The 26846-nt window shown below is 46.6% G+C and overlaps 1 protein-coding gene across 2 annotated transcripts in view; it reads left to right on the plus strand.

The window, feature by feature from the left end:
* LOC138580158 (proteoglycan 4-like) overlaps positions 1–26846 on the plus strand; it is a 1214734-nt gene that overhangs the window by 618066 nt on the left and 569822 nt on the right. For both annotated transcript variants that reach the window (XM_069650488.1, XM_069650487.1), the window contains exon 8: positions 22562–22714. In XM_069650488.1, coding sequence (XP_069506589.1) covers positions 22562–22714 — 153 coding nt within the window. The remainder of the gene's footprint in view (positions 1–22561; positions 22715–26846) is intronic.

Genomic DNA, 26846 nt, shown 5'->3' on the forward strand with positions numbered 1-26846 from the left:
CCACCAGAGTCAGACGCTGATTGTTCCCAGTTCACACAACTCCTGGCATCTTCTTCATTCTTACTAATCTCTAGCCTGTCCAGGGACAGTCCCCTGCTCCCACTACTTCGAGTGACATCCTCGGTGTCATATATTTGAGTGCTTTCCAAGTGCTTGTCTTCCCTTCCCCCTTGGGAAATTTGTTCCAGCCCCATTTCATCATATATTTAATCAATCGTTTCCCCGATGCTTCTGGTGTCGAAGTCATCTTCAATATTTGCCCCACTCGTGCCTGGTACTGAGTCGTACGCAGGAAAGAATTCTTCGATGTCTTCCCATTCTACAAGAGGATTGGGTTTTTTAACTTCCCGCTCCAAATATTCAAGATCCCGTGCCCTCTGTCTACGTTTGAGTTCTTTATCATCATCAGCTTCCTTGCGCTTCCTCGCTTCTTCACTAGTCTTATCTTCTTCCCTTCTTCTTTCATTTCTACGTTCCTTTGCCCTTCTAATTTCCTCATCTTCCCATCTCTTTATTCTCTTTTCATGTACTCTTTGCTCTTCTTCCAACCTTTGCATGTTCTGCCTGTACTGTTCATAGGCTGTGCATTGTATGCGACTGAGCGGTAATCCTTGCGCTTCGCGATATAGTTATTCTTGCCTCATCCTATCCTTCCTTTTTATCTTTTCGTCCCTCATTTCCTTCTCCTTTTCTCTCTCCCTTCTTTGCGTCTCATCAGACTTCTCTCTCGGTCTCACATCCTCACTTCCTTTACCATCGAGTTTTAACAATATCTGTCCTCCCACTCATTCGTCTTTTGCGAATGCTATCTCATCAGTTCTGCCTTCATTTCCTTTCCATTTCTTTCCTTCTCTCTCCTTAACGAGAGGTGCACAACTCTGTGCCTGGTCCTTCCTTTCATCATCGTGTCTCTCCTTGTCCCTCGGGACTGCGGAGGTAAGATTAATTTCCTGTTCCTTCTCCTTGATTTCGTCACTACTGTACATAGGCGACTCATACGCGGGGTTGCTATATCCCGTGGCTGCCTTAAGCTCTCTTAATGGGTAGAGTCCCTCTGACTTACTCCCCTCGATCTCTGGTTCAGCCGGGGCTGGTGGCGCGGTAGGCTTTTCACCCCCCTCCGTGCATACGTTTAGTATCCAGTCTGCAGGAGGCTCTTCCTCCTTTGGCTGTTCGAACATTTTCCACAGTTCTAGAACAGCAAGACGTTTCTCTAGTTTCTTGCCTGTGTATGTGGCTTGTAGATAAGTCGTCATATGCTGTAAGACGGCTTTAGATAAAGACCCGTTCTGTGGCCACGGCATAAACATTTTGTGGGCGGTACCCTTAACCCACTCTGCACTATACTTCTTAAGCTTGGGTGTGTGTTTGGGCAATTGCTTGCACAAATGGGCGAGTGGGGTTATCTCTTCCATACTTGAATTTCGTTTACCCACAATATTTTATGCAATTTCAACACGTCCAACAGTATGAGCAAGCACCAAATACGCAAGCTCCAATCCAATCTTTCCCGCCAAAATTATATATCATCAATTTACTCAAGCACATCAATCCATTTGAGATTCCCTCTTAGTTACAGAATCGCGTAAAACCCAAACTTCATTTCAAACAATCAATGATTCAGTTCTTTACATTTGACATATAACAGGACACGCATGACAGACATTTCACAGACTAGACGGACAGCAGCTGGACACACATATACCTGCCTTCTAATCAATACCCCGACATGGAGTTTAAACTACCCCTTTAGTGCCGTCTTTAATCGTCACCGTAGTCTAATCGTCCCCCATAATGTGGGCTCTGAGCTCACGTTTCTTCTGACCGCTATATTAAAGTGCAGGAACAAGGCAAATCCTCTTACTTTTTTATCTCAGGTGTCCTTCTTGTTTTCTCTCGGGTGTCCCCCCGGTAACCACTTGTTTTTCTCTCGGGTGCCCTCCCGGTAACCACTATTTTTCTCTCGAGTGTCTATCCCGGTAACCACTTTTTTTCTATTATACTCGAGTCATTAACCCCTTATAGATATACGGTCTTCTTTACTTCTGACTATTTTTATTTTTCTCCGCCACCCTCCGTTACCTTTCCCTTACTTGTTCTAACGCCTACAAGACATTTGCCAAAGTAATGAGTTTATTGTTTCACTCACCGCTCGCATCTTTTCCTCTCTGGAACCTCGGGATCACTGCCCCTCCTTTCCCGCCTCTTGCGGTCTTTTCATCCGATCGGCTGCCCGTGGGAATGAGAAGGGTTATGCTTTGAAAGGCAGGTTCCTTCAGACCCACTGCAGATTTTTTGAGTTAGACTATCATTGTCCACAGGAAGCTTCTCAGTCTACTCAGCCGAATGGCGAAGGACTTGTGATATTGCCGAAGGCCTAGAGTTACTGCGTGCTGTCGGTCTATGGGTGTCTTAGTATTAATTAATCAATAGTTGATGGTCAGCAACCATCCTCACGCTATCAAGTGTACAGGAGGGCGGAGCGTCCTCTGACGGGCCCATAGGTCAGAGCTCACCCTCGAGTACCTGTAAGACAAGATAGCTGCAACTTGAGGAGGTTGGGGTGCAGGATTCACTTACTCTGACACAATTCAATCAAGACAACTCAATAGTTTGGCAAAGGGAAGTCCGTTTAATGACAAGTACAAAAAACGGGGAAACAAATGGAAATCAACAGTGTCGCGATCGCCTATTTCACTTCAACTCCCAAATTCTTCATGCAAACATTAACTTTTATAGCAAATTCTCGTCATCATTGACGTGTAAAACTCATACGTTTGTCATGCAATCTTATTGGTCGGGAAAGGTAACTTAAGTATAGGTCCTATATCTGTATATGATAACAGAGCATACGGATTGGATAACTCTTATCGGATGGGCGTCTACGCCCATCCCACTACATCACTCGTGATAGACGTCACTACAACTACGACGTCTAATTGGTTCTACAGACTATAGGACCCTAGATTACTTGGTCCATTGCGATTGGGTGGGTTACACCCTTAGAAAATAAATATCCACTTTAGTTAACAGCATGCAGAATGGACACCCAGGTGTCTAGTGCCCCAAGATTCACCCTGCCTCCTTTCCATCAATCAGTACTTTTAGGGCTATGTGTCAATTAGTTGGCTGAGGATGGCCTCGAAACTGTAGCCTCTTATCTGGAAAAGTTATGGCATCCTTGGTTCTGGGTGACATCAGATGTTGGTAACTCTTCGCGCCCGGCTGGTCACATGTCTGTTCACTGTGAATCGGCTTAATTTTCTAGCTTTTAGTGTATTTAATTCTCCTTCGGCCTCGCCACCTGCCTGGGGCCTCTTTATCACGACCTTCACTGGCTGACTGGTATGCTCTGAAGTTTCGATTCTCCGGAGTTACCGCTCTCCTCCCTTCCTTAGGTTGACCTCGAATTCCCAGGCATGAGCACCTTCTTTGCTAAGTTTCGATTGCGCTCTTCCTTCTGGCTTTAGCTGGGATATTAATCCTGGCCTGGTAGGCCTCTGGCCGCCTGGGCATACTTGTGTTTTACAAAACGGAGTCGCACTTGTATAGTGTGCTTTATTGAGGTAGATATGTGGTTAGCGCTTGCCGCTCTATTCTTCTACTAAGCATTGCAAGCAGTATCGTTTTCTTAGCTTCTTGCGTTCCAAGCCTATTTACACGTGTTAGCTGGTTGGATACTTCCATTTTGTTTCACAGGAATGTTTCCTTATGTTTCAACATCGTCCCCTCTTCTGTGTCCATTACATGTATTGTTATAGCTACTGGCGCGTTATCTTTGGTTGTCGTTTTCGTTCATCCGTGAGTGTGTCCGGGCCCTCACGTCTTTACCACTGGCCGTCAATTAAGGCTCTTTGGGTCTCTTCGTGGACAGTCTGTAGGTATTCTTCATTTCGTGTCAGCTGCTGGTACGGTTGTCTAGGAGGGTACCGTGCAGCCCATGGTTGTCTGGCTATGGGTGCTCCAACAGGTTTTGCTCTTCTGATGTGCACTGGGCAGAGTCCAATTGCGGCTCTCTGTTGGTTCATCTGCTCCTCATACGTCACATACATTGGCGAGTATGTTCCTGGTACCTCGAAATGGGGGGCAGGGGTGCAGGCCAGGTCTGGGACCTCCTCTACATCTCTATTGTGGCATACGTGTCCCAGTGCCTTGGTCGCGTCCAAGTAAGTGACTGCGTTTCCCTTGTGCTATAGATCACATGATGCAACCTCCTTAGGTTACCTGCAATGTTCCTTCCCGGCACGTACCCAGTCTGGTCCGTGCCTATCAGTGTAGGTATTACTTTACGGATTCTATTAGCCAAGATCGCTGTAAGGATCTTGCTGTACTGGTTCAGCAGCAACAATGGTATGTAGGAAGACAGAGCATGTCTTTATGTACTCATTTACATCCTTGGAGAGTTTTGGCCACCAAAAGTACCATTTGATGAGATCTGTGGTAGCCTTGTAGCCCCGATGACCTGCCACCAAATCCCATGACCCAGTTGTAACATTCTTAGGTGGAAGACTGAGGTAGGTACATAAATAGCTGAATGGTGGTGAAATAAGCTGTCCTTTAATGTAAGTGCGTCTCTTAGGTTGTCACCAGGCGGATTGCTGGTTCTTAGATTGTGAAGTTGTTGCAGCCAGGTGTCAACAGTGTGTACAAATTTGAAAGCAGGAAACATCTTGCCTTGTGCGGGTCTTTCCATGTTGGTATGACCATTCTGGGACAAAAGGTCTGCAATCATATTTTTGGAGCCGGGAATATAGGTCATCACTAAGGGATAGTGGGCAAAGAAACGTGCCCATCTGGCCTGTCTGCTGTTTTGGCATTCGAAATTTTGTAAGTACATTAAATTCGAAGGGATTGTGTCCTCCGACGTATTCCTTATCTTAGATATAAATCCTTCAGCTTTGCTGGCCTCGGAAAATTTTTTCGCCAGAGGGCGCTGCGCGTCGATGATCGCCGAGTCGATGACCCTCGACGGCCTCCGTGCCGACGTCGACGTCATCCTGCCTATAAAGGCCGCGCGCAGCGTCCGTTGCTCAGTTCCGTTTTTCCGCGCTTCGTTGTGCCTCGGAACACCGTTGCTCAGTTCTCGTCAAGATAACGTATATAATAACTACTATTTACCTCGATATCGATGGCATCCTCCTCCGACCCGACGACCCCTCGGTCCGGTTTCAAAAAGTGCCGAGACTGCGGGAAGAAAATGTCGTTGACGGACCCTCACAGGGTCTGTTTGTGGTGTCTGGGAATCACGCACCAGAGTTCGGAGTGTGAGGAATGCCTTTCCATGACGGCGAAAGCCTTGAAGGAGCGTAGGGGGAAGCTCGAGAGAGGTAGGTCAACTTTAACTTCCTCGAAAGCTTCTTCGGTAGAGTCGAGACGTTCGTCTCCTCACCATAAAAAACACTCTCGATCTAGATCACGAAGTGGCTCCCACCACTCGTCGACATCGAGACACTCGAAGAAGAGACGTAGGAGATCCCCTTCGTCATCTTCGTCGAGTTCTCCTGAGAGAGTTCATTGCCCCACAAAACGCAGCTCGCAAGCTGAGTGGGAGGAATTCAGGAAAAAGATGCTAAGCGTCTTCGAGAAAGCGGCCTCGTCCCCCTCGAAGACAGCTGAGGGTGATACCCCGGGTAAAAAACCCAAAAAATCTAAACGCCGCGAGTCGCAGTACCCGGCGGAAAAGTCAACCCGAAAGCGCCTCGAGCCATCGGGAGATAAAGCATCATCGACGCCATCGTCGAAAACTCCTTCGAAACAGAGGTCGGCGCCATCGACGCCGTTGTCGAAGGATTCATCGGCGCATCAGTCGATCGAGTCGACGCCGACGTCGACGCCGATATCGACGCCGGTGAAGGAAAGAACCACGGCTACTCCACAGCCAACGGTTAGACAAAAGACCTCCGACTCGACGCCGAGAACGTCGACGTCGTTCTCGAGCAGGACTCCGATCCTTTCGAGTTCTTCGAGGCCTAGTACACATTTCTCGACGCCTTTCACGGCGCCTTCGAGTACTTTCACGTCGGTGTCGACGACATCGACGTTTTCAAGGCCTGTGATGATGGCTCCTTCTGCATTGGAAATGGGGTTTATACCATTCCAAAAACCAATGTATCCCCCTTTAACCTCGATTTTTGAGGAAAGGGAGGATTCAGACCAAGATATTGATTTACAGAGGACCACATCACCAGAGCCAGAGACTTTCGCCTCTGAGGAAGGAAGATTAAAAAATCTTCAGGATGCACTTCAGGAAGCTAGTGGCTTGGACACTTCTCCTGAAGCAGAATTTATCAAACCAGACCCAGGAGAACATGCGGAGACTCCATATAGAGCTCTGATGTCTAGAATCATAGAATTTATGGGTTGGTCTGCACCTTCTCCTGCCTTTCAGCAGGATGACCTCACTGACATACTGGACAAGGGCCCACAGGAGGATCCTGTGGTTCCATTTCACTCTGCTCTACAGAGAAGGATTTTGACAAACTGGGAAACGCCAGAAATTATCCCGGCAGTAAATAAAAAACTGTCAACAAAATACAGGGTGGCTAGTTCTGACCCTGAATATTTGTCAAAACACCCTACTCCTGAGAGCTTGGTTGTACAGGCTGCAACCTCATCAGGCAGCACATCTGCATACCCCACTGCTCCGCAGGATAGGGATGACAAAAAGTATGATGCCATGGCTAAGAAGGTTTTTTCTGCCTGTAGCATGGCGTTAAAGTCTATTAACGCGACCTGTACGCTCGCTAGGTTCAGCCACACCCTTTGGGAGTGCGCTTCATCAGCGGCTGACTGCCTCCAAGAAGGAGAGGAAAGGGACGCATTTTTAAACATCATCAGGGATGGTAAAGATGCGATGTGCGAGACCCTACAAACTGGCCTAGATTCTGCTGACAGTATCAGCAGGGCCATGGCGGCAAGTACCACAATCCGCAGGCATGCGTGGTTGAGGAAGTCTGGTTTTGCCTCTGACGTGCAGACCAGGCTTTTGAATATGCCCTTTGACGGTTCTACCCTCTTTGGAAAGAAGGCGGATGACAGTTTGGAGAAACTGCAAACGTCCAAGGCAGCAGCCAAGTCATTGGGAGCTGCTATCCGTCAGAATACCTTTCGTCCTTCGGGATCATCGTGGAGAGGACGGTCCTTTCGTTACTATTCCTCATATGGAAGGGGCAGGGGACGACCGGCTCAAAGAGGCCAAGGAAGATTTACCCGTGGTGGACGGGGTAGGGGAAAGAAAGCCGCACCCGCAGGAGCAGGAGCCACTTTACCTTCGGCAACTGCATCAGCCGCTTCAAAACCACTCTGAGGTCTCCCCTCACAGAACACCAGTAGGGGGCAGGTTAACTCACCATCTGACGGAATGGCAGGCTATTACGTCAGATGCTTGGGCTCTGGAGACAGTGGCCCAAGGTTACTGCCTGCCCTTCCTACATATCCCTCAGAGTCATCCACCGGGGAACAACCCTTTGAAGCTTCCAGATCCGCTCCTCTTGCAGGAGGTTTTAGACCTGCTAGAGAAAGGTGCCATAGAACTGGTACCTGTAGCGGAAAGGAACAAGGGTTGGTACTCCCCCTACTTCATAATACCGAAGAAGGACGGAGGACTGAGACCCATCTTAGACTTACGGGAATTGAACAAATTCCTCCGAAAGGACAAGTTCAAGATGGTGACTCTCTCTCAGATCCTTCAGGCCCTCCAGCTTCAGGACTGGTTGGTATCTCTAGACCTCCAGGACGCTTATTTCCATGTGCCGATCCATCCCAGGCACAGGAGATACCTGAGGTTCGCAATTGGCAGCTCTCATTATCAATTTCGAGTTCTGCCATTTGGGCTAACCTCCGCCCCGAGGGTCTTTACCAAGCTAATGTCGGTTGTGGCTGCAAGTCTAAGGAGGGAAGGGATTCATGTCTACCCTTACCTAGACGATTGGTTGATCAGAGCTGTATCTTCGGAACAGGCTCAGAGACAACTAGATTATGTTTGCCACTTCCTTCACAAGCTGGGCTTCTCCCTCAATTTAAAGAAGTCACAGATGATACCATCACAGAGACTCCAATTCATTGGAGCAGTCCTGGACACTTCCCTGGGAAAAGCCTTGCCACCAGAGGTGAGGGCTCGAGATATTCTGCAGATGGTCATCAGATTTCAGAATGCCCAATATCTCCCAGCCTACGACTTTCTGAGGTTGCTAGGCCTCATGGCATCCTGCATATTCCTCGTGCCGGAGGCTCGCCTGAGAATGAGATCCCTCCAGTGGGCACTGAGAACTCAGTGGTCACAGTTCTCAGGAAGGATGACAGATCTCCTTCGGATCCCGGTCAAAGTAGCCCGAGACCTTCAGTGGTGGGCCTGTCGGGAGAACATCCTGAAAGGAGAAATGTTTTGGCAACCATGGCCGGAGATAACAGTAGTCACGGATGCCTCACTCACGGGGTGGGGAGCTCACGCCAACGACTTGACCATCAGCGGTCGTTGGTCTCCATCGGAGTCCAGACTACATATCAACCTGTTGGAGCTGAGAGCCATCAGACTAGCGCTGAAGGCTTTTCTGCCGTCTGTACGGGGAAGAAACGTCCTAATAATGACGGACAATACAGTGGCCATGCACTACCTCAACAAAAGAGGAGGCGTAGGCTCACTACCACTGTGCAGAGAGGCGATGCAGCTCTGGTTTTGGGCAATTCAGGAAGGAATCTCTCTATCGGCAATTCACCTAGCCGGAGAGAAGAACTTGACAGCGGACGCTCTGAGCAGGCAGAGCACAGTCTCTCACGAGTGGGAGATAGCTCAGGAAGTCCTTCAAGAGATCTTCGCCCTTTGGGGAACCCCTCAAGTGGATCTGTTCGCCACCAGTATCAACAGGAAGTGCGACAGATTTTGCTCAAGGGAATTTCCCCCGAGAGGAGCTCTAGGAGATGCGTTCGTAGTGGACTGGGAGTTCCCACTTCTGTACGCGTTCCCTCCGGTCCCTGTCATTCCTCAAATGATCAGGAGGTTGAGAAGGTTTCGGAAGACCATGATCCTAATTGCCCCGGATTGGGCCAGGAGAACGTGGTACCCGGACCTTCTAGACATGTCCATCTGCCCTCCAATTCGACTGCCATACAGAGAGGATCTTCTCTCGCAGAAGGAAGGTCAGGTTCTCCATCCAGCCATCAAGACCCTCAACCTTCACGCTTGGTGTCTGAAAGGTTGAGGTACAAGGATTGGGACCTTCCGGATGATGTTATGGAGGTGTTGCTTTCGGCCAGAAGGCCGGCAACTAAAACTCTATACCGCTGCCGTTGGAACAAATTTTGCAGCTGGTGCAGAGAAAAGAATATTGAACCCTTTTCTTGTGGTACACCTATGGTGTTGTCATTCTTACTTTACCTGGCTAATTCAGGCCTACAGGTTGGCACAATTAAGGGCTATCTCGCAGCGCTATCAATCTTTAAGCGCACTGCAGAGGAGCCTTCATACTTCAAAATTCCATTGGTAATACAATACCTAAAAGGATTAACTAATGTTTATCCCCCGAAACCTTTTCAAGTTCCCTTATGGGATTTAAACCTAATTTTAAACTTCCTAAAGGGTGCCCCTTTTGAACCACTACACTCTTGTTCATTGAAGCTTCTCACCCTCAAAACTGTTTTGCTAATAGCATTGACATCTGCTAGAAGGGTTAGCGAGTTGCAAGCCTTATCGTGTAAACCTCCACATACAATCTTTTACAAGGACAAAGTTGTTCTTCAGGTGAAGCCTAACTTCCTCCCGAAGGTAGTCTCGGAGTTTCACATCACTCAGAAGATTATATTACCTTCTTTCTACCCTCCTCCTCATCCGGGGAAGGAGGAAGAGAGACTGCACAGGCTGGACCCTAAGCGAGCCTTGAGCTTCTATATCAGCAGATTGGCTAAGATCAGACAAGCAGACCAACTCTTTGTAGGTTATGCAGGACATAAGTTGGGCCTTCCAATAACAAAACAAACCATCTCCAGATGGATTATTTTAGCCATTCTGGAGTGCTACAAATTGGCAGGAAAGGAGCCTCCTCAAAATCTAAGGGCTCATTCTACCAGGGGTATCGCAACATCCTCAGCCCTTCAAAGAGGGGTGCCAATTCGAGATATATGTGCGGCTGCCACATGGTCGTCCGCACATACATTTACCAAATTCTATAGCCTGGATTCCTCCTCTAGTCAAGAAACTAGATTCGGCAAGGCTGTGTTACACTCTGTCCATTCTGGAAGGGTAACATAACTTTTATTACTCCCGCCTCCAGTCACAATACCACTGCTATGGGAGTCTATCTAAGATAAGGAATACGTCGGAGGACACAATCCCTTCGAAGAACTAGTTACTCTTACCTTGTAACGTTCTTTCGATGGGATGTTCCTCCGACGTATTCCTTATCGACCCTCCCATCCATCCCCGCAGTATGACTTCCTGTGGGTTTGCAGCCTATGCTCCTTCAAGGTGATTAGTCTAATCCAAAAACATTACTGGGGACTACAAAACGGAACTGAGCAACGGACGCTGCGCGCGGCCTTTATAGGCAGGATGACGTCGACGTCGGCACGGAGGCCGTCGAGGGTCATCGACTCGGCGATCATCGACGCGCAGCGCCCTCTGGCGAAAAAATTTTCCGAGGCCAGCAAAGCTGAAGGATTTATATCTAAGATAAGGAATACGTCGGAGGAACATCCCATCGAAAGAACGTTACAAGGTAAGAGTAACTAGTTCTTCTGAGGATCTCTCCGGATCTTCGTGGGTTATTGCGCTCCCAGAAGGAGATGTCTCGATTCTGTGCAGGCCAATTTGATGGCAAACAGTTCCTTTTCTAGGACTGAATAGTTGCATTCTGCTGAGGATAAGGTCTTGGAAAAAAAGGCCAGGGGATGCTCGATGTGGTCTTCAAAGCGCTGTTTTAGCACGGCACCTACGGCTGATTCGGAGGCATCAGACTCCAGAATAAAGGCACAATTATAATCTGGCTGTTTTAGCAGTGCAGTTGTCGTAAACAATCCTTTTAGGCCTTCAAAGGCCTTCTGCGCCGTATCAAACCAGATGAATTTGGTATCTTTTTTAAGCAGTTTGGTCAGAGGAAAACTGTGGCTGAAAAGTTTTTAATGAATTTACGGTAGAAATTTGCCATGCCAAGAAACCTCTGAAGTTCCTTTATCGAGCGAGGAGCAGTCTTCTGAAGAACCGCTGTCACCTTCCTTGGGTCCATAGATACTCCATCTCCGGAAATAATATAACCCAGATAGGTCACTGATGAAGCTTTGAACTGCCATTTCTCCAACTTGACCTTTAAATGTTGAGACAGCTGTCTCTCCAGCACCTGGCGGACATGCCAATCATGTTCTTCCTGGGTGGGCGAGAACACTAGGATGTTGTCAAGGTATACCACGGCTGAGTGCATCAATAAGTCAGCAAATAGATGATCCATATATCTGGAACACTGCCGGAACACTGCCGGAGCAATGGCTAGTCCGAAAGGCATTACCTGATATTGGCAGTGACCAAAGGTTGTCCGAAAGGCTGTTTTCCACTTGTCACCCTTCTTTATTCATATCAAGTGGTAAGCACCCCTAAGGTCCAGCTTAGTTAATACTCTTGTGTCTTGGACCACCTCCAAGATGTCGGGGATTAGAGGTAATGGATATTTCTCCTTCTTGGTGATCCTGTTAAGACCCCTGTAATCAAGACAGGGTTTTAGTTCTGTTGACTCCTTCTTAGGAACAAAAAATAAGGATGCCCCTCCAGCAGATTTGGACTCTGTGAGTCAGTTGTGTAGATGTTCATCGAGGTACTGCCGTAAAGCTTTCTTTTCCGCTGGTGAGAGCAGAAACATTCTATTGAAGGGACCGTAGAGCCGGGTAACAGCTCTATGGCACAGTTATCAGGCCTGCGGGGAGGCAAAGTCTTATTTTCTTCCGTACCAAAGATATCCTGGAAGGCAGCGTACTTGGCAAGAAGGATGGTAGCAACAGAAGAAACCAACATGGAAACCTTAAAGGGGGTTTTGTCGGTTGAACCTGGATGGTCTATCATGCATGGCTGCATGACTGTATGTACTGCCCTGTGCTGTCCGTGCTGACCAATTTATGTAGGGGTTGTGCAGGGACATCCAGGGAAAGCCCATGATTTTTGGGTAATGTGCCGTCCGTATCAGATCAAAACTAATGTCTTGTGTTGTTGTATCGTCATGGTAAGCCTACCAGTATGATTCTGAATAGGGCCACTGGTCAGTGGTGAACCATCAATTACCTCTACTTGTACCGCCTGGTCCTTTTTTTCAATAGGTATCTTTATCTTGCTGGCCCATTCTTCATCCATAAACTGGCCAGCCACCCCTGAATCTACCATAGCAAGCGTTGATATTTCCTCTTGTTCCGGGATTGACAGATGTATCCGAAGGATCAATAGGTATGACTTAGAAGCAGTTCCGGAATCCATGGTCATGGTATAGGTCCTAGACTCCCGAACGTATGTACCTGCTATGAGCAAGAGTTGGTATTACCTGACTTGAGGGGAGGGGCAGCGGGCACGTTCTGACAAGGATTTCATTGGAAGCACAATACATGCACAAACCATTGGGGGTCATTCCGAGTTTGGAGGCAGCCAAGGTGCTATAAGCACCATGGCTGCCTCCAAACCCGGGTCCGGGTCCCGTGTCTCTGAATGGGGACTTACCGGGTCATTCCAACCTTGGAGGACCCGGTAAGTCCCCATTCAGAAAACCATTCCCCATTCCCATTTGAGCCCCCATAGGGCTCAATGGGAATGGGGAAGGAGCAAATAATGGGGCCGCTATTAGCTCCCTGGTCCCTTAACGGGTCCCTCTAAGAACGGCTGGTCAGACCAGCCGTTCCTGGTGGGAACCGCTAAGGGACCTCGGAATATGGAGGTAGGGGGTTAACGGCACTGGCATCCTTACCGGTGCCGTTAACCCCCTACCGCCATACTCGGAATGAGGCCCATTATCTCTGTGCACCTGTCTTAAAGCATCCACGCCCTGAGCTTCCATACATAGTAGAAACTGATGCATCCAGTTTAGCCATGGGAGCTGTCCTATCCCAGAAGGATCCTGAAACCGGTCAGCTTCACCCAGTAGCGTTTTGGTCCAGAAAGTTCTCAGCACCTGAGTCAAACTATGCGGTTACCGATAAAGAGATATTAGCCATCAAATCCGCCTTTAAGGCTTGACGGCACTATCTTCTTGGTGCCAGGCATACTATTACCGTAATCACCGATCACCGGAACCTGCAGTATTTAAAAACAGCCAAAGCCCAATCGTCGCGATAACTTCGATTTGCATTGTTCTTTGCCGAATTTGATTTCGTGATCACTTATCGACCAGGCTGCAAAAATGGCAAAGCAGATGCCTTATCCCGAATAGGGATGGGAGAAGCATATGCAAACCCAGAACCGGTGCCAATAATTCCAGAGCAAAGAATTCTTGGCATAACTACTCTACAGACACTAGAAGATATTCATTCAAAAATCCAACAACTCTTCGATCCAGCAACCCTGCAGGACTGGGTAAAGAAAGGCCCGGACTACTCAGTCGTCAATGACCTACCTTACTATCAAGGACGACTATTTCTACCACACAAGGAAATACAAGAACTAGTCATCTCCAATTACCATGACACCCTGATGGAATGGCACCCAGGTATCGCGAAAATTAAGAGATAGTTCTGGTGGCCCACTTGGCGAAAAGATGTAAAGTCATTTGTGATGTCTTGTGGCATTTGCGCCCAAAACAAAAGCCAACAGAAAAAACCTGCTGGCCTTTTACATACCTTTGGATATTCCACCTACACCATGGCACACCTTGTCTTTAGACTTTATTGCAGATCTACCTCCATGTAATGGATTTAACACCATCCTAGTTATTGTGGATCTTTATTCCTTTAAAAGGTTTACCTTCTGCTTCGATTCTGGCCAAGGAGTTCCTCGAAAACATTGTTCGATTACATGGATTCCCTTACGTATTGGTTTCTGACCGAGGTAGTTAATTTATCTCGCATTTTTGGAAGAAATGTTGTCAAATGGCACAAATCGACGTGAGGCTATCAACAAGTCACCATCCCCAGACCGATGGTCAGATGGAAAGGACCAACCAGACCCTTGAACAGTACTTACGCTGCATGCTACACCAGACCGAAAGCAATTGGAAAGATATTTTATGGATTTCCGAGTACGCATACAATAACTCTGTACATTCAGGAACCGGACAAAGCCCTTTTTATACCATATATGGACATCACCCTCGAACCTCAGAACTCGATTCGCCTCAGCACTTAGAAATGCCCGCAGTTAGTCATTTGCACTATACTATTACACAAGCCTTTAAGGAAGCCACAGAACATTTGAAACAAGCAAAAGAGAAATACAAGAAAAATGCTGATCAACATAGAAGTGAAACTCCACAATACCAGATTGGGGATCAAGTTTGGCTGGCTACAAAACATATACCACTGAAGGGAACTCTGACTTTTAATCCTAGATATTTGGGACCTTAGACCATTAAGGCCGTTATCAACTCGGTGGCCGTCAAATTGGAATTACCCTTTAATATGCAAATTCATCCTGTCTTTCATGTTTCACTTCTAAAACCAGTTCAACCAGGGACAAGATTAACCAAACCACCTGACCCCATCTTGATAGATGGAGAACCTGAATTTGAGGTAAAAAATATCCTGGACTCCAAGATGATTACATCAAAACTTTTTCATTTGATTGATTGGAAGGGCTACGGACCACAAGAAAGATCATGGGAGCCTAGCGACCACGTTCATGCACCTCGGTTGGTGAAAAGATTCCATCGGAACTTCCCAGACAAACCGGGGCCAGGGGAAGAACAATTTTAGGAGGGGCCTTGGGGGGGAGTGCTGTCATGATGCCTACCCCCGGGCATCAGGACCAAGGCCCTCAGCTGCGGGAACAGGCATCCAGACATTTGTTTAAACCTCAGCAGCCCCGGCTAGGGGCTGTCTGGGTTCAGTCCTGGCGAGGCGCCAGCTCATCATAGAAATCAGTCCTGGCGCCATAGCCGCCAGGCTCATAGACTTTACTTACCTGATGCAGACCATGCTGCAAAAGAGTCCAATCCTACATGAGGCCTGGATGGGACTATTTTGTTACAGGAACTATTTTTTACTTGGGCATGGCTCTAGGGAACTTCTTACCTGGAACTACTTTGGAGGCTAAGGTGAGGTTACTAAGGGGATATCGGAGGTGATTAGTGGGGGAGAGCGAGAACAGTTGGGAGGCCATCACTAAAACCCACAGGTGGTTAATCCCTGTCTCCACTGCAGGAAAATACTTCTTCGGGTCCAGCAGACAAGACTAGGCGGGCCAGTCCAGACAGTCATCTCTGCACTACGCATCTCGTTGAAGGAGACCGCAGCTGTCCGGGTCCGATCGACACCCCTGTGGGGTCCAGGTAAGCGTAACAAACATAGAATGAATGCTTCATTGGCCGCCTCTTATCTGTAGGGAACGCCTTGAACTACCCCAAACACGTATAGTACGGATTATAGCGGACATAATGGCAGTGGATTTGTCTATGCAACATTGTATGTTAGGTTGCACCTTACATCCACTGATTGGTTGGAATGCTACCCCAACCTTGGACTTTTGGCTCTCTAGCAGCATGTACGTGAAACGAAACTCAGGTGTTTGAATCCGGTCAGACTACTCCCAGTGTGCCCAACTAGGCCATCATCTCTCATCTGTCGGATATAAGCCAAAGTCTTCCGTCTGTAGTTGACCTTGTAGCCTGCTCAGTGTCCTGGAACATTCAAGGGAGTGCGAGCACGCCACTAACTTCGTCTGAGGCTCTAATGAATAGCCCTTGTCTTGACTTCTGGGTCACATGTGAAGAGACCATAAATTTGACAATTTTAGCTTCCAATTTAATGTTATTTGATTTAAGCATGCAGGGTGCTATTGCTCGTCTTGGCCTCTATAAACTTGTTCACTCCATCTCATGTGAGCTTTATACACTTTTAATTGTCCAATATGTCCAATATGTGGCTCTTGTAAATGTTTTCGTCTTTTTTAATTTAAGAGCAATGTGCCCTTCATTCATAGCTTATCCTGGTTAACTTCCCTTTTGCCTTGCAATTATTCATTAAAATAGAATCCTTGATCTTAGGCCAACGTAGCCTTGTTGTTGTTCTGGAACACAGAGCTTTTCTGCCTTTCCTCATTCCACACCCTTGATCCGTTTCTGAGGTAACTTGGTTGAATTTGACATGAGCCAACGTCAATTTTTCCTATAATGGAATCCTTGCCACGTTATATTTACCCCTTTAGCATACTTGCCACGTTAAATTGACCTCTTTAGCAAGCTTCTATGTGTTTCCTTTCTACCTTGCGTTACTGCATATTTACAGTTATTGACCAGTAAATTACTTCATCTTCTTTCTATCCACAATTACTCAGGTTTAGATACATGTTTCTCTTGGTGCTTCAGTTACATTGTTACTCTATTTTCATATTGTTTCAATATAGGTTCATATATCCTCTTTATGACATCTCCTTTGTCAGATTTCACTTGTGCATGCTGACATCCTTCCATGTGGCATCCTTCCACAATTTCAGTGTGTGGGTACATTCTGTATGGCTGTCTTGAGTGCATAGCATCTCTCAGACACTCGATGCGGCATTGGAAAAATACACAGGACCCCATTTCCTGCTCTTCTTCTACTGTTCCACTATGACGGCAGTGAGGGGGTGGGTACTAGTGTGAAAGTATCCACCTGCTCCTCTACATTCCAAACTCTGGTCGAAATTCCGACCACATTCTCTTCTTCTTGTACCGGTGCCAGTTTTATGATAAACTGCATCGTAGCGGCTCACAAATTTGCCTTAAGGGACATTAAAATTGTTGAATTTGTTGGTGAGAAAAGAAATCGGTTCTTTTCTCACCAACAAATTCCACAATTTTAATGGATTATTCTACATCTGAACTGTTTGTCAAAGAAAGACCTCTTGCTGTCTCTAAATGAGAAATTTCTAAGGTTGGGCTATGAAATGAGTGATTATCATGACAAAATTAAAGCTAACTGGAGAGAGGCAACAATCCCCCGTGAAGTTAAGAAGACAACTTCTAATAACGTTCTGCAAACAATACATGGAATGGAAAAGATGGCACTAAGAGAAGCAACAATCACTGGGGAAGGGAAGAAGACAACCGTAAATAACCTTCCACAAACAATACATGGAAGGGAAAAGACGGCCTTAGGGGAAGAAAGGGATGAAAAAGATGGTCCTCTAGTAAGGAAAGATCTAACCCCATTGAAATTTACAATTTCAAACCAGGAAAAAAGAAATAAACGTTGTGGAGAACCCAGGGGTAAATAAAAGTGAGGCAAACTAATGGTTTTGGCTGGCTGGTGCTTTGAATAGTCCCAGAGCGGATTAGACTCGTACCGCATATAGATTGGATCTCTTGAAGATAGGTTGTTGGAACAAGACGGTTTCTTAAACATTGTCAAGGATGGGAAGTACGCTTTGTGCGAATCCCTCCAGACTGGTCTGGACTCTGTTGACAGCATCAGCAGAGCCATGGCAGCTAGTACGGTAATCCGCAGATTTGCCTTGTTGCGGAAATCAGGATTTGCCCCAGACATTCAGTCCAGGCTTCTAAACATGCCCTTTGATGGCACACATCTATTTGGGAATAAAGCTGATGAGAGTTTGGAAAAGCTGCAAACTTCCAAGGCGGCGGCCAAATCTCTTGGAGCTGCAATAAGGCAAACTCCAAACCGCCCCACAGGTGCGCCCTAAAGGGGTAGGTCCTTTCGCTATTATTCTGCATTCGGAAAAGGCAGAGGACAGCCAGCTCAAAGAGGTCAAAGACGATGCCCATGTGTTGGACAGGGTAGAAGTACTATGACGGGGCTCCTTACCTTCAGCCACTGCGTCAGCCGCTCCAAAACCTTTCTGGGTTCTTCGATCACAAGACTGCAGTAGGAGGCAGGTTGTCACAGCATCTGACAGAATGGCAGGCTATTAGTTTAGATGCTTGGGCATTGGAAACAGTTGCCCAAGGTTATTTCCTACCTTCCCTGCAAAAACCTCAGAGTCAGCCACCAGGGAACAACTCTTTGAAGGTTCCGGATCCGCTCCTTATGCAGGAGATTTTAACCCTGCTGGAGAAAGGTACTATAGAACCAATACCTGTAGCGGAGAGAAACACAGGTTGGTACTCCCCTTATTTTCTAATGCCAAAGAAGGGCGGAAGATTGAGACTCATCTTGGACTTAAGAGACTTGAACAAATTCCTCAGGAAGGACAAGTTCAAGATGGTAACCCTTTCTCAGATCCTTCAGGCCCTCCAGCTTCAGGATTGGATGGTATCATTGGATCTCCAGGATGCTTACTTTCATGTGCTGATCCATCACAAGCACATACAGTACCTGAGGTTCACTGTTGGCAACTCTCACTATCAGTTTCGGGTTCTGCCATTTGGGCTAACCTCCGCCCCAGGGTGTTCAGCAATCTAATGGTGGTTGTGTCAGCAAGTCTCAGGGGAGGGGGGGATTCACGTCTACCTCTTCCTGGATGATTGGCTTATCAGGGCCAGTTCCCCAGAACAAGCCCTACATCATCTTCGCTATACTTACCACTCCCTGCACAGGCTGGGCTTCTCCCTCAACTTCAAGAAGTCCCACATGATACCATCACTAAGACTCCAATTCATTGGAGCAGTCCTGGATGCATCCCTGGGAAAAGCCTTGTCACCAGAGGTGAGGGCTCAAGATTTTGTGCAGATGGTGACAAAATTCCAGAATGCCCAGCATCTTCCGGCTTTCGACTTTCTAAGGTTGCTCGGTCTCATGGCATCCTGCATTTTTCTGGTGCCAGAGGGTCGCCTGAGAATGAGATCTCTCCAGTGGGCACTCAGAACGCAGTGTTCACATTTCTCAGAAAGGATGTTGGATCTTCTATTAATCCCAAACAGAGTCTCAAAGGATCTTCAGTGGTGGGCCTGTCGGGAGAACTTCTTGAAAGGAGAATCATTTTGGCAACCACGGCCGGAGATAACAGTAATGACGGATGCCTCACTCACGGGGTGAGGAGCCCATACCAACGATTTGACCATCCGCGGTCGTTGGTCTCCATCAGAGTCCAAACTACAAATCAACCTTTTAGAGCTGAGTGCAATCAGACTAGTGCTGAAGGCCTTTCTGCTCTCTGTACGGGGAAACAATGTCCTGATAATGACGGACAACACAGTGGCCATGTACTACTTCAACAAGAGAGGAGGTGTAGGGTCACTACCACTGTGCAGAGAGGCAATGCAGCTCTGGTTCTGTGCAATACAAGAAGGGATCTGTCTATCGGCAGTTCACCTAGCCGGAGAGAAGAACACAACGGCGGACACTCTGAGCAGGCAGAACGCAGTCTTCCACGAGTGGGAACTAGCTCAGGAAGTCCTTCAAGAGATCTTCACTCTTTGGGGAATCCCTCAAGTGCATCTGTTCGCGACCGCTGCCAACCTAAAGTGCGAACTGTTCTGCTCAACGGAATTTCCCCCGAGAGGAGCTCTATGAGACTTGTTCGTGTGGACTGGGAGTTTCCATTTTATGCGTTTCCTCCAGTCCCTGTCATTCCTCACGTAATACGGAGGTTCAGAAGGTTCAGGAAATCCATTATCCTAATTGCTCCGGATTGGGCCAGGGGGATGTGGTACCCGCACCTTCTAGACATGTCCATCTGTCCTCCGATTCATCTTCCACAAAGAGAGGAACTTCTCGAGAGAGAGAGAGCGGTGGGTCGGGTTCTCCATCCGGATATCAGGACTCTCAGCCTTCACTCATGGTTTCTGAGAGGCTGAGATACAAGGATTGGGGCCTCCCGGACGACGTAATGGAGGCTTTGCTTTCTGCCAGAAGTCCATCAACCAAATCTTTATACCACTGCCTTTGGAATAGGTTCTGCAGGTGGTGTAGAGATAAGAATGTTGACTATTTCTCATGCAATACACCGATGGTGTTTTCTTTTTCTTTTGCACTTTCCAAATCTGGGACTCCAGATTGGTACGGTCAAAGGTTATCTAGTAGCGCTTTCCATCTTCAAGCGCACTGCAGAGGAAGTATCCTATTTTAAGATTCTTCTAGCAATTACATTCTTAAAAGGATTAACTAATGTTTATCCTCTGACTCCCTTTCAGGCCCCACTGTGGGATCTCAATTTGGTTTAAACTTTCTAATGGGCGCTCCTTTTGAGTCTCTTCATTCCTGCCCGTTAAGACTTCTTACCTTGAAGACAGTTTTCTTAGTGGCTATAACATCTGCCCAAAGGGTGAGTGAGCTACAGGCTTTATCCTGCAAGGTTCCTCATACTGTTTTTCATAAAGATAGAGAGGTATTAAAGCCTAACTTTCTCCCTAAGGTTGTTTCTGAATTTCAAATCAATCAGAAAATAACCTTATTGTGCTTTTATCCTCCGCCACACGCAGGGAAAGAGGAAGAAAGGCTTCACAGACCTGACCCTAGGCATGCACTGAGTTTCTACATTACCAGATTAGCAAAACTGAGACAGCATGATCAGTTGTTTGTGGGCTATACAGGGCATACAATGGGTCTAGCCATGACCAAACAAATCCTCTCTAGATGGATTATTTTAACAAATTTCAGAATGCTACAAACTGGCCGGTAAAGACCTCCCAGATTTTCTAAGGGCTCACTCGACCAGGGGTATCGCAACTTCGTCTGCTTTGCAGAGGGGAGTTCCAATAAAGGATATTTGTGCAGCTGCCACATGGTCATCTGTACACACCTTTACGAAAGACTACAGTCTGGATTACTCCACTAACCAAGAATCTGTTTTTGGAAGGGCAGTACTGCACTGTGTGCATTCTTGATCACTTCAATTTTACTCCCTCCTCTGAATAATGTTACTGCTTGGGAGTATATCAAAGACAAGGAATACGTGGGAGGACACAATCCATTCGAAGAACAAGTTACTTACCCATGGTAACGTTCTTTCGACTGGCTGTTCCTCCCACGTATTCCTTATTGCCCCTCCCATCCTACCCGCAGTAAAACTTCCCTTGTGGTTAAAGTCTGCGCTCTCTCAAGGGGAGTAACCGTCTAACTCAAGACAGTGTTTCGCTCTTCAAAACAGGCTATTTCTAGCTATGATGACGTTGACGTCAAGACGGATGCCTCCCAGGGACATCGACTCGACCAGGCATCGACGCACAGCGCCCTTTACTGAAAACAATTTTTCCTCCGAGGCAGCAAGCTGGATATTAGGAAATATCAAAGATAAGGAATATGTGGGAGGAACATCCAGTCGAAAGAAAGTTACCATGGGTAAGTAACTTGTTCTTCTGCTTCTGCTAAGGACTAGCAACTCTCCCTTAAAATGTCAGAAAGTCTTCTGTTCAGGACTTAGTTCTGAGACTGATTCGCAAAAAGAAATAATGGATTGCCCCAAAGAGTAAATTGAGCATTATTTATCTTTCAATCTATTAGTGTTTTATAAAGCGTAGACTGCAAGCCCAGATGATTTGTATTTCCCCAAGAGGAAAGTAGAGGAAGTAGTGGGAGTGGGTAGGATAGTAAAGAAGGAGAGAAGGGTTCAGATTCTCAGTCTTGGTCATTTCAGATCAGCTAGGTGCATTGGAAGGGATCAAGGGAAAACAAAGTAGATACAAAATAGTACACTTTTTGGAAGCAAAAGAGGAGGCAGAGCAGGACCTACTGCAATTGTAAATAAATGAAATTTCAGGATGGTTCATGGTTGCTCTTCTCTAGCATAGAACAGTCAAGGAACAAAAGACAGAAAGGCTAGTGAGTCAAACATTTTTGTACAATACAGTCTTAAACCTTTCCTGAATGACTTCACTCTAATGAGGTTGTTAGCTACGTTCCACTTGGTTGCTCCAGCAGTGTTCAGAAATCTCCCATCACCACTCTACTTTCTTTCTGCGGTGCCAGTGGCAAGTGTCATAGGGTTGTATCATAGGAGTCTAATAGGAGAGAACCTTTTGATTTGCAGCTTGTAGTACCCTGGGCCAGTGTCTCAGTAATCTTGTTGAATAATACAGAGTTTTAAACATGATTTGAGAGTCCTCTGCAAGCCATTGGACTGATTTCAAACATGGGGTAATCCACTCTCAAACTAGCATCCTTATTCTGTGCTATTTGAATTAAGTGGGTCAGGGATTTGGGGAGGCCCATGTAGAGACTGATGCAATAAGCATGCCAGGAGAGGACTATGGTTCATGTCACCTACACACTTTCTGTAACATGTTGAGGAGAAAGAGGATGTGCTTAAAGAAGTGAAGAAGAGAGTGTGATTTCTTTATGATTTCATTAGAAGTTCTTCCTCCACGTTTGGCTAACTTAGGCTATCGACACTGAGAGAGGACGATGTTCACTTTTTTTGACTGAGATGGTCTGCATATTCCCTCAATAGTAAATATGCATGCAACAGTGCCCACTGGACGGGCGAAAGTGATTAGTACGGTGACACAGAGCTGTTCATCTAACAAGAGTCCTTTAAGTACGCCCTATTATTTTCATTTCCTTTCTCTTCTTGCAGCGGTTACCAAGTGTTCCTGTAAGGATGGGCAACCTCAACCGTCTGCAAGTAGCAAGGAAGGTGAAGTTGATGAGTCAAGAAAGAATGGCATCATGAATAGCTCAGTCGCTGAATGGAGAAAGATTCAGCCTATCACGGTTCATAGCACAGCAGGTAAATGTTAGCCCCAAACCGAGAAATACTAAGAAAGTTACTATTTAATTGTACACACATATATAGCCTTCCACATATAGTGACTTAATTTGATTTTAATATGGGACCAAGTAGCCTGCAGTGAAGTCATCTCTGCTGCATTCCGGTAGCTTTATAGGAAAAGCGTGTGCTAATGATGGAACACAGTTTTACAGAATGCCCATGCTCTTCAAAGTGCAGTGGAAAATATACATATGTTGCTATTAATTTAACTGCCCTATATGACTTGCCTGCAAAGCTAATCTTCACACGTGTTTGCCATATTGAATTATGATGCACTGCTTCAAACTAGTCAAACACTAATACTCTTACTAATACTCTTGACATCCGTGCCCCTGTCATGAGGATCCGCATGGAGCCTGCTGAAAAAGTGCAACTCTTGGTATGACCCTGGTCTGGCTACTCTGAACCGCAAGTGCAGAGCAGCTGAACGGAAATGGGGAGCTTCAGGTGCACCCTCTGACAAACTGGCCTGCTGTCTACTCCAAAGGCAATACAGACTCTCCATCTTCTCTAAAAAGAGGGTCCATGTTCATGCCCGTATCTCTACGGATTCTAACAACACAGATGAACTATTCTACAAGGAGCTGGCCAATCCTATTGCAGTATCCTCCTCTTCCACTCCTACCCAGGCCCTCTGCATGGCCCTGTACTCTCATTTCACCACTAAAACCCAGGACATCTTGTCCACACTTTCCTCCCCTTGTTGTACCCCCTTGCCCTCTTCCTCTCTCAGGCCCTCGTTGGCCTGCCCCCCTCCCCTGCTCTCCTCCCTCTCTCCTGTCACACCTGAAGATGTCTCCAGACAAGTCCGGTCTATGAAAGTCTCATCCACACAGGTGACCCCTTGCCCCTCTAGAACCAGTAAGGACAAATTGGTTCTCTCTAGCCTTGGCCGATGTCTGCAATCACTCTTTTGCCACTGGAGTCTTCCCCTCTCCTCTGAAGCACTCCCTTGGGCACCCCTTCTAAAAAAAACTTTTGTCGAACCCTCCATTCGGGCAAACTATTGCCCGATCTCTATCACTCCTTTCCTGGTCAAACCCCTGGGGAAGAAGGCTATCTCCCAGCTACCCCTCCACACAGAAGCTGTTGGATGTCTCCAGGACATCAGTCTGGCTTCAGAGCAGCCAGAGGCATGGAAACTGCTCTCCTGAACACCCGTGAAGATCTGCTCTCTAACCTTGACTCTAGTTCTCCATCTGTCCTCATTCTCCTCGACTTATCCTCTGTCTTTGACACAGTGAACCACAACATCCTGATCACTCGATTCTGCGATACCCTGGCATCACGGATCAGGCTCTGGCGTGGCTTTCCTCTTGGACCGACCTTCGCAGGTTCAACTTTGGTCCTTCCTCTCCACCACCCCAGTCTCCACCTGTAGTGTTCCCCAGGGCTCTATCCTCTCCACCTGGTGTTTCAATGCCTACCTGGCCCCTTTGGCCCATCTGATCTCTTCCTTTTCTTCAAACTTTCAGTGTTATGCGGATGACACGCAACGTTCTTTCAGACTACCCACATCCTCCTCCTCGCTCATCTATGACTGCCTAGCCGCTATTCAGAGATGGTGCACCAATAATCAGACCGACTCAGGAAGTTGGCAAAACACAACAGTTTTTCATTGCAATTGTCTAAAACAGGGAGTGCAACGGGCGTCAGCGGACAACCCACAGCATAAGTTTCAATGATTCACATGAAAAAACCCTGTTATATAGAAAAAACTCGTCATACGTGACGTCATACTACGTGGCCAAATAAGAAAACCTACTTGGGGTTGTGATAAGCTTCACAGGAACATCTAAGTATACTTTCTATGGGGTATGGGATCGTGATTGGCTCTCTAAGGTCAGGTGGACAGCTATGCCCACCCCTAGTGCAAGTCATCTTCCGTGTCATAAAAATAGACAACGTTTCATTGGCTTTCAAACTATAGGGCTCTTTGCTACGTGGCCCTCTAAAAATTGGTTGGCATGCTTGTACCCTTCTGGAATATTCCACTCGCTATCAGTGGAAGGCTGGACTTGATCATGCCTCCCCACCCAATTAGCCCAACATCCATCATCATCATCACGCCTACCGTCTGCCATTCAATTAGTCCTTTGAACTCGGCCTTGCAAAGGATCACTGTGCCTAATAATAAAAGGGAATTGAATTGAAAAGGGAATTGAGAGCATGGTCTTATCTTCTGGTCTCGGTGCAGCTCACCCAAACTCTATTTTCAACTTGACCATGTGACAGGAGACCTTGTTTTGAGCTCCTTCTTCGCATTTAACACTATTAAATGAATAAAACCTGGCCTTCCCAGTGTTTTTCCATTACACCTCAACAGAAGCTTGTCTCGCTTCTCACGTTCATTGTATCTTCTCGAATAGATAACCAGTTTATTGGCTGCTCCAACCCTTGACAATGGGCCAGACATGCTTTCTCGAATGTTCCTTCAATGTCAGCTGTTTTCTTTAACTGCGCCGCACTTTCAGTCCTTCTGTTCACAGTGTTCAAGTTTGCTAAAATGCGTTGTGGAGCATCCATATTCTATACACACTTATATAGACTGCGGCACCGCCTGCAGTCTATTCACTACGTATAGCCAAACTTAGGATTACTTAGTCTACTTGCGTTACTGCATCTGTACAATTATAAAACGGCTTTGCATTTTCTTCAGTGCTCTCTGCACATGCAGTCTTCATTTTGCTCATGAAATGTTGCTAAATTCTTTATTTTGTCATCAGATTATATAAGGTCTATTCACCGTCTTTATTGGCATCTCTTCTGGGTGCGTCATTTCTGCCTCATGTGACATCACTAGTCTTCTCTTTCATTCATCTTCTCACTTCTTCCGGAACTTCCTTCAGAAGACTGTAATTTCTTCGCGGATACATCATAAAGGGTTTTCTCAATGGATACCTTGTTTAAAGGAATCTTTGTGGAATAGGTACCATCACTGGCGTTGGCATGTCGCAATTACCAGTTTCCAACATATTGGAAAAATGGGGGCGGGACGTTCAGTAGAGTCCCCCCTCTGGTTGATTCATCGACCACTATCCTACCAGTTTTCACATCTAGACATCCTTGTTTGAAAAAGTGCTTCTTCGGAGTCCATTTCTTCATTACTCCTTTCAGAGATCCTGCTGATTTTACATGCTCATCAACACTGCAGGTCATGAGACTACATTGTCCATTCGGACTACAGTAGATCCATCTTCCCACATTCTTCCTGTGGTTTCTTGGATACAGGAACGTTGTTCCCTCAGGTGCATGAACGATGACTTCTATATATTTTTTGATTTCTTCATCTATCAGCTCCTTGTGTCCAAACCCTGATTCGACATCGATCATGGCTTTCATTCCTACTGCTTTCTTTGCTGTCTTCTTGCACTGTGTAATTATTATTCTGATCACACAGAATCCAAAAATGATCACCACCAACAAAGCTCCAAGGAACTTGAAGATATTCGCCATCCATTGTGGAACCCTTTCGAAGATACACGTAAACCAGCTGTCATCTGCAATATCTTCCATCTTGATGTGCAAGTTCTTCAGCATCGTTATGGCCTCTGTCAAGGTCCCATTCTCTTCATCGTGAGAACGTATGAATGTGCAACATGATTGTCCGATTTTGGCACAAACACCTCCACCCAAAGCTGTAATCATATCCAAGACATATCTGTTCTGAAGAGTCATCAGTCGTATGACTCTCAGCTCTTCCTTGATAGCATTGAATGCCTTTATGGTAGTGTTGATCGTCTGCAGGAGCTCCCATCTGGTGATATGTAACCATTTCGCATTCGTCTGGATCCCTGGCATGAAGATTGTTGCGTATACTGCAAAGTCTGACTGAAAAACCTGTGTTCACACAGAATAGACTGAAAAACCTGTGTTCACACGGAATAGAGTTAAAGGCTTCTATCGATTTAGCTGAAAAGTAGTTCTCCCTCTTTATTTGATTGAGGAATTCAACTGATCTCCTCTTTCTTAGGTGAGCATCTGCTTTTGGAACCTCTCCAATGCTCAGGTCACTCTTCGGGATCACCAATGCTGGAACATGTGCAAGTACTATAGAACACAGCCCTCCCCACTCCTTGGGCAACTTCAT

The sequence above is a fragment of the Ambystoma mexicanum genome, chromosome 3p (genome assembly GCF_040938575.1).
Source record: "Ambystoma mexicanum isolate Mex_15411 chromosome 3p, UKY_AmexF1_1, whole genome shotgun sequence".
Classification (NCBI taxonomy): Eukaryota; Metazoa; Chordata; class Amphibia; order Caudata; family Ambystomatidae; genus Ambystoma; species Ambystoma mexicanum.